General features: G+C 45.2%; 1 protein-coding gene across 1 annotated transcript; it reads left to right on the forward strand.

The window, feature by feature from the left end:
• The first annotated feature begins 2,279 nt into the window (after nt 1-2,279).
• LOC120844680 lies at nt 2,280-2,957 on the forward strand. The gene has a single exon (XM_040216592.1). It carries the CDS (start codon nt 2,280-2,282, stop codon nt 2,955-2,957), a length of 678 nt encoding a protein of 225 aa, XP_040072526.1.
• The last annotated feature ends 6,131 nt before the right edge of the window (nt 2,958-9,088 follow it).

Below are 9,088 nucleotides of genomic sequence, written 5' to 3' on the forward strand. Positions count from 1 at the left end.
TTGCGAGCAGTCGTCGAACGAAAGGTGAGTGGTTTGCGTTTTCCTGTGATGTGATCTCTTCGTTCCACGCGTCCGAGCTGTTTCTTCGTTTTAAATCTATTTGGCGCCGCTGCCTACATTGTTGAAGCCTGCGCTCACGATTAAAACACGCATCGCAGAAAGCTGAAAGCCCGCCGAAGGACCAGCTGGCTGACTTGCGAGCTAAACCTAATTCAACAAAACCATTTGATCCGACAGAATAATGTGCTTGATCATAAATCCCATTTCAACAAAGAACTGCGCTGTCTGTTTTCGTCCCAACATGCTTTATTCTTTCGTGTGTTTCAAATCTTTCCCAGACAACACCCGACATCCTGAGGACGTCCTCGAAAGGTACAAACGTCCTCACGGTTTTACAAGACGTCCTCAGGACATCCTGAAAACGTCAGTCGCTGGATCATCCTAGAAACGTCGTTCCGAAGACTCATTGTGGACGAAGGATGCAAAGTTAGAGGTAATGTATAGACGCTTTACACACGCGCCAAATTACAGCCGCCATTGCTGACCTTCTCTTGTCTTACCGAGATGCCGAGCAACTGAAACGGTACTTGACGATCCTCTACAAAAGCCGATGCTTTAAAAAAATACACAGTTGAATATAATCTGCCAATAACCTGGCCTGCTATGGTATTGATGAAGGGTAAAAAACGAAATAAGAGGAAACAAAAACTGAAGTTCAGTTATGGCGGCGTCCATGCACAGCTCCTGCAAAGCGTCTATACGTCCTCAATTTAATTGCGTTTAAAAAAAAATAATGGATGAAATGGCGGTTGTATACACACTTCACGTTCACTGCTCAACCAAATTTCACATAGAAAAATATTACATGGAGTTGCGTAGGTTTAGGACATCTTTTAACTATAGTTTCGATCAAACAATTCTTTAATAAAACCAGGACGCACTACAATTATTATTAGTTTTGTATTTGCGCTGTATTTCGAAATGCAGTTTCATTGGCAACATTCAATCTAGGTAGCGCAAGCTACCGCCTACTTCAAGGTGTACCGTTATGGCAATTATCCACCCATGCGAGAGACTCAAGCAAGCTAAGCCAGGCCAGGACAGGAACAGAAATAGCCTCGAGGTTCATGATTGCTTCATAATGTGGATGCTTGGGCTAGTTGGTAATTCATGCTTGGATGGAACAGCGCGGATACAGTCACACTCACGGGCACACCAGAGGAAAACCGACTCGCTGCGCTGATTAACAACTCAGTGATATATTTCTTCTTCCTCATATTGTCATCTTCTCGTCCTTTGCCGTTAATGAGGACATTTTTAATTTTTTAACACCAGAAACCAAATAGCCAAAAAACATTAATAAATAAATAATAAATAAATAAAAGACAACTAAAAAAATAAAAGTTAAAAATTAAAAAAAATAATTTTTTAAGTTTAATTTTTTAATTATAATTTTTATATAAAAATAACTTCATTTTTTATTTTATTTTTATTTTCCTAGTTTTATTTACTTTTAGCTATCATTTATTTATTAATTATTTACTTATTAATGTTTATTAGCTATTTGGTTTCTTGTGTTTAAAAATTTAAAATGTTCTCATTAACGGCGAAGGACAAGATGATGACGATCTGAGGAAGAAGAAATATATCCTGAGTTGTTAGTCAGCGCTGCGAGTCTGTTCCAACCAAATTGATGGTGACAGCAATGCAAGGCAGTGACAAAGGTTAGCGTGTTTTTAAATGCAGTACTTTTTCGAAATGGCGGAAAGCAATGAACGGCAATTTTGGCGGGAAAGATGCCGGCGCGTAGACGAAATCTTCGAGCTTTTCAACTCTGCGGAAATAAACTTGGCAGCAAGAGTATCCCCCTCGGGTTGGGTCTGAAGCGGGAGCTCAGGAAGTGCGTCTTGCCTCCTCGAGAGCTGAGGCCACAATCCTGAAGAGGAGCGAAGAAAACCTCTCCCCTCCAGCATACTGTTGGCTTTCTCCTCTCCTCTTTATTTGCGCTATGTTCTTAGCCTGTAACTATGAGCATGATCGTGCTCAGCACTCCCTCGTTGCCGCCCTGGACACCGACGACCGACGCAGAGACTTCACCTAACCAACCGACAAGCCAAGGAATCCTTGGACCTCCTCATGATGGACAGTAATGAGGATTGCCGACAGGCGGTGCGAGCGAAACGTAAATACGACCTGATTTCAATGCAGCAACGTGAGACTTCTGATGAAAGACCCAGAAGCCGCTCATGCAGACGGTTGTTCTCCGACCAGTGTGTAAAATGAACGTCGAGGACTTCTCAACCAAGGAGATTCGCGCCGCCATCGGGAAAACCGGCGTAAAGAACATGAGTGACTTCACCGTGTATAGAAACGAAAAAGCGAATACCATCGCCATTACAACCAGAAATAGCTTGCTCGCGGAAAAATTTCTCCAAATCAGAGAAATTCCTACCGAGCGACAAGGCCCGCGTGAAGTGCAGCCCTACAAGGCACTAGGCTCCAACAAGGTGAGAGGTGTCATCTACCTTCACTCACCGCATGACGATCCCGAAACTCTCGTAAATGAACTCATCTGCAACACACACAAGATCGTCGCGGCCAGAGCCCTGGGCATCAAGAAAAGGACTATTCTAATCACATTCGAGGGAAGAACGTTGCCCCGGCACGTTCGCTACGCTTTCGAAGTCTACAGGGTTGCAGAATACAGACCAAGGCCGCTGGTTTGTTTCGGATTTCACCAAATCGGTCACAAGGCCGTTGTGTGCCCCAATAACATCCGGAGGTGCGGATCATGCGGACAAGAACACGGAGAGGTGGAGGATTGCCAGGCTGCACCAAAGTGCGTCCACTGCCACGGAGCACACGTCGCCGCAAGCAACAAGTGCCCTAAAAAGAAAAATTCCGCCGAGAAGCGACTCACTCAAGAAGCGACAAAAGAAGCCCGCACCTCGAGTTGACGAAGACCTCCAAGATGATATACTCCTTTTGACGTCGTCACCTTCCCTGCCGCTGTCGGCTCGGCCGTACGTTTCATGGGCAGATACTGTAAGAATAATTCAAGAAGCATTCAACCCCGTACTCGCACGCCGCCCTATGGCCTCAACGGCAGCCGCGAACAAGCAACAATTGGGAATGGGGCAACAGATTCGAGCAGAACAACCTGCAAATATCGTACCGAGAGACCCTCCGCTTGGGAAGCCAGGCTTTCTGCAATGTGCCAAAAGGTTGAGGAAGGCCTGGCCTCTATCCAATCCAACACTAGGGGAATTGAAAGATTCGAGTCTCTAGCAACTGAGATCCTCACCAGAATGAAATCCATCGTGCAAAAAATAGACAGATGCCCGGTACCCACCAATGAACGATAGCCAGAAAGGAAAGATGAAACCGGACTATTCGCAAAGCAAAGACGCAAGCCCTCGACCCTGGATTCTTCAATGGGACTGAAGAAGATTCGCAAACAAAGCAGAGGAGCTGCAACTACGATTTGTAGGAATTGGCAAGAAAAGACCGGCAGTCATTCTCCTCCAGGACACCAACTCCGAAAGTGTTAAGCTTAGTGGCTAGAAGACATACACCACACCATTCATACCGAGAGCGATCCCGCACAAAAAGGGCACGCATAGAGAAGAAACAGTTATAGTAGGACAGTTGGCCATTTTAGTCGACGAGCACGTTCCGCACGCGCAAAAGGAATTCACAGACCTGTGCAACGAAGCGAGAGGTAGTCGTAGTACATATCATACACGACAAAACGACTCTTACGGTGGCTTCGACCTATATAAGGCCCGCCGTCAAAAGAGGTCATGATATGAGCTGGCTTGCACAAATGAAACCACGACATAAAAAGGAATCCATAATAAGAAGAGGAGATTTCAACGCTCCACACGAGCAATGGGGCTACAAGCGTTCACTCCCTCGAGGCAAGGCGCTGAAGAGCAAGTCAAAGGAGCTAGGTTTTGTCTTAATCAACAAACCCGGCACGCCCACGAGGAAACTGGCCTGATTATATCTTCCATGTTTAGAGACTACACTTGATGACAGGTTATAAATTCAGTGGCGAATTCCCTCGCAAAAAAATCTACATCACTCCGCCAGCCAATCGCTGCCGTCAGTTGTTGAAACGTAACGTTCAGCAAAAAAACTAAAACTAGTATTTTTTTTTTAAATGGCAGGTCTTTGCTGTTGATGCCACATAGCACGTTGACACTCGGAGCAATTCTTCCGCTCTTGACCTCTCCGGTTTCACCTTGCGAAGTTGTGACGGTGTCGGCTTTTGTTTGCGGTTTTTGTCGTGTGTCGACGTGAAAAGGCAGCGGTTGTATCGCCAAGGAAGTAGCAATCAATCTGTGCATTTGCTAAAGCGGCACCGTGTTAAAAACCGGACTTCGCCCTTCGCCAAGGGCAAAGTCTAACGACTGTCCCTACAGTTGCCAGCATCGTGCAGCCGTGAATGCGCAACTTCTCCGAACGTTTTCATGCTTTCGTCTGTATACAGTGACAAAATGAATCGCTGAATGCAAAACGCCGTGCAGAAAATTACAGTAGACTCTCAATAATTCAAACTACAGGAAGTCGCAAGTTTTAGTTTGAATTATCAGAAGTTCGAATTAAAAATTCGTCTAAATATAATAAATATCTAGACGGCATTATGATTTGTCACATAGATAGCTACTCATACAAAGCAGATTTTTGCCAGTTTCCTCTACATAGTCGAAATTATAATCAAGTACAGGCATAACACATTGGTGAAAGAGCTGTGACGTTAAGTTTATTCATCCGGCAAAAAAGTTGTCAATTGTGGACTGTTCAGACAGCCCATACGATCTCAAAACAAAATTTTCAGTACCAGCCAACGCAAGTTGCTCTTTACGGGACTCATCCTTTGCAGACAGAAACTTCTGGAGCTGAGCAATGTGCTCAAAGCTGTGGCTGTTACAGCTGGTAGCAAGTCATCCCTTTCTTCATCGTCATCTTCACTCTCACTGCTGCACTGTGCTGGCATTATTTCCTGTACTGTGACCTCTAATGAGTCATCACGACAAACACAAGCATTGTCGTCAAGACTAGCATATTCCGCCAGCTCAACGTTCACTTTATGTGCTCCAAGGCCAGAAAGCATGATGCCAGTGAGCTGGTCCTTATCCTCGTTGTGTCTTGGTCATCATTGCTTGTCTTGAAGCACATAATGTGAACGCTGCTTTCCGCCAAAGTGTGCCCACTTGAGCCCCATTGAGTGCGCTTGTTTCCGAGCACCAGTGCCCTGCAGAGAAGCAACACTTGTAAAAGCAAGCTTCGCAGGTATTGCTTCTCTGCGGTGCACCGGTGCTCGGAAGAAGCGCACTCAACGGGGCCGCAAGAACAAAAAAGTACGAATTTAGCGAAAACGCCGTTCGAATTAGGCGACTTATAAATACATTAAAACATAGCGGGACAACCAAAATTTTCAAATCTGTTTGAATTAACCGGAAGTGTGAAATATCAGAGCTCTAATTATCGCGAGCCTATTGAATCAATTACTTTCCGCAGCAACTTTGCGCTTAAAATCGCAATAAAGTGATTTTTAGGCTACCGCAAGATACCGGGCAAGCGCCCACTCAAAATTTAGAGATAATCGCAAAAAATGGGGGATAAGTGCTTGTCCGGTCATCAATTTTACATACAAATGAGCTGTTCATATTTTTTCATATCTTAGAGATTTGGATATGGGCGCTGAATGTGGAGTGGGTGGATGCTCGGTATTCTACGTTAAATACATTTTTCCGGACTGCTCAATTAATCTGAGCTTTGCGCGATCCCCATCGAGTTAGAAATATTGGTCGATGACTATAAAACTTAAACGCAATAGTTACACACCACAGGTCCCGAGGACCTTGACATCAATAAGCTGGCTTTCACCTCGTCCTAGGCAGCAGCGGAACACTATGGGCGGGACCCTGGGTCACTGCACCGGCCGGCTCATGGATGCCGTCCTGTACCCTGCACGGCACTGCGTGTGGCTTAACTGGCCAAGCAGAGGGTCATTGCATGACTTCTATGAAGCGTCGCTAGCCATTGTAGGTATATATTTTGGACACTCATGTCTGGTGATGTACTTTGGTACTCTACAACAGAACACATTTGGTGGCGGTTCAGTCTTGCCAATTAGGCCATTTTGAAACGAAACACATTTAGTGGCCGCTCGGTTTCTGACTCGGCGGTCTTGCAGCACTGTCTAGACTCGGCACAAACCTTTTTTTACTTTATTTTCAGGGCTGTAATTTCTGCAATACTGTCAAAGCAACTTCTGCACGCGAACAAGATGCAAGGCGAAGCCACATGCTCGTGCCCAGTGTAGGACTACACGCACTCATGAGCAGACTTGTACACGTTACTGAAAAATAGTAACGAATTACGTTTACAATTACTCAAGGCTGAATTGTAATTTATTACAAGTACAATTACCCGCTTATAAAAGTAAGTGACCGTTACCCCCAAAAGTAATCCGTTCTTTTCGTGGCATTTTTTCAACATTATTTTCCTCAATTAAGAAACAAAATGAAGGTTATTTAAGTTCTTATTGGTTGCCACCTGTTCCATTTATTGACCTTAAATATTTTGAGCAACAGCTAACTCTCGAAAGTTTCGTCATACATTGTGCGTTATTTTTTACTGAAGATGTCCACTGATACGCCGAACACACTTTGAACTGAGCCACTGGATGGGAGTGCCATACTGTGCCTCAGGAATGTTTTATGCTCTGCATTGAGCTTTTTAAGCGAAGCAATGGAAGTACTATTTACCTCGAACATAGCGCGAAGCTTCGTCCTTGCAGCGGTTGCTTGATATTCGAAAGTTTCAGTAGAGTAGGTAACAGTAAGGTGATAAGTAAATAATAAATAAGGTTTGGCTCGATATTCTTCTTCCTTTGGTTCTGAACAGTTCGAGCCTCACTTGAGACGTTGGTGAATAAGAAGAAGTTTCAAATATTTTAATATAAGTAATCGAGAGAAAAAAAAAACAGGACACTCATAACAGCAAATAATTAGAACGTTGGTTAAAACAAGGACAGATAAACGCACGTTTGCCATGTGTACCTTTCGTGGTGTAGTTCAAAAACGCCAGGAGCACGTACTTACCACCTTGAGCTCCTCGAACAGGCATACAACAACTTCGATCGCAAAGAAAAAACGAAGACACAAAAAAAAGCGCATATAACTTGCTCCCCCCCCCCCTTTTTTTCCCCTGTTGAAATGTTTACTTGGATTTTTTTACGTTGTTGTTAGGGTCTAAAAAAAATAGCGTCAAAAGTTTGGAGTTGCAAAAAAAAAAAAAAAGGCTTTGCGGAACTGAATAGTGCCAAGCCTCCCTTTGCCCTGGTCTGAAAACGACCTTTCTTTAGAAGAGGGGAAGAGGGGGGGGGAGGGCTGGTGCTGAAAAAAAATGTAATGGATTACAAGGAATCTGTTACGTAAAAAATGAACCAGAATTACTTTAAAATTACTCTAGAGATTATGTAATTATTCCGTTACTAAATTACCGATAAATCTAAGGGATTACAAGTAATTTCGTTACTCGTAACGGATTACGTACAAGTCTGCTCATGAGCACTCGTGCCCGTGCGTGGTTCATTTCGGCGTTGCCACTCGACGCGTCTATGTACTCGCTGCGCCTTGAAAATCAAGTGTGCACCACAGTGCGCTCCTGTCATGCATCACTCACGAGAGGAACGAGAGCAGACGACTGGGGTTTTTCCGCCATAAGAGACGGGAGAACCGAAAAAAAAGGAAGCAAGTCCCACGGGCAACAAAATCGGACGCGAGCTGGGCTATTTATTCTGTGAAGCAAGCATTCGACAACCTGTGCTTTATTTGCAAGTTTTTAGACATTTTGTTGCCGCACAGACGTTAAAATACATCATTGGATAAATAAAGGTTCAGAACAAACTTCAGCTACCGCGATATCTCTGTCGCCATCCGTGCGGGGGTGGAAAGTTGGGACGTTAGTTGACAAACCTCGCGCGCCGCACTGTTTATCACCTAACCCTATTCTGCGAATGTGGCTATATGCGATGGAGCGTGATCATCTGGAAAAAGATTCAAGTGCTACTGGCCCAAAAAGCACATAGTTTCCACAGCACTGTCAGCTTAGGGGTGCACGGAGGATAGTTGTTCGTAGTACTGCGGAAGACACAGGCCAGAGCGAGAGAGGGGGGGATTGACAACTTTTGTCCGAATGTTGAGCGAAGAGCATCAAGGGCTAATTTTCTAGAGAAGATTGGTGATGTGCGGGTACAAAAATGAAAGCTGCTTACAACTCCCTGTAACGCCAAATTAGAGCGCAGCTCTTGAGGAGGAGGAGGGAAGGGCACTGGGGGGGGGGGGTTAAACTAACCAGGGGGGGGGGGTCACGTGACCCCCAATGCCGATGAATGTCATCACTGACGTCACTGATGACGTCATCAGTGACGATGACGATGCTGGTACCGATGACGTCATTAGTGACGTCACTGATGACTTCACCAGTGATGATGACGATGACGATGCGAATGTCGGTGACGTCATCAGTGACGTCACTGATGACGTCATCAGTGATGATGACGATGACGATGCGGATGTCGGTAACGTCATCAGTGATGATGACGATGCGGATGCCGGTGACGTCATCAGTGATGATGACGATGACGATGCGGATGCCGGTGACGTCATCAGTGACGATGACGATGACGATGTGGATGCCAGTGACGACATCAGTGACGTCACTGATGACGGCATCAGTGATGATGACGATGACGATGCGGATGTCGGTAACGTCATCAGTGATGATGACGATGACGATGCGGATGTCGGTAACGTCATCAGTGATGATGACGATGACGATCCGGATGCCGGTGACGTCATCAGTTATGATGACGATGACGATGCGGATGCCGGTGACGTCATCAGTGACGATGACGATGATGATGTGGATGCCGGTGACGACATCAGTGACGTCACTGATGACGTCATCAGTGATGATGACGATGACGATGCGGATGTCGGTAACGTCATCAGTGATGATGACGATGACGATGCGGATGTCGGTAACGTCATCAGTGATGATGACGATGACG

The sequence above is a fragment of the Ixodes scapularis genome, unplaced genomic scaffold, assembly GCF_016920785.2.
Source record: "Ixodes scapularis isolate PalLabHiFi unplaced genomic scaffold, ASM1692078v2 ptg001953l_1___fragment_1__unscaffolded, whole genome shotgun sequence".
NCBI classification, from domain to species: Eukaryota; Metazoa; Arthropoda; class Arachnida; order Ixodida; family Ixodidae; genus Ixodes; species Ixodes scapularis.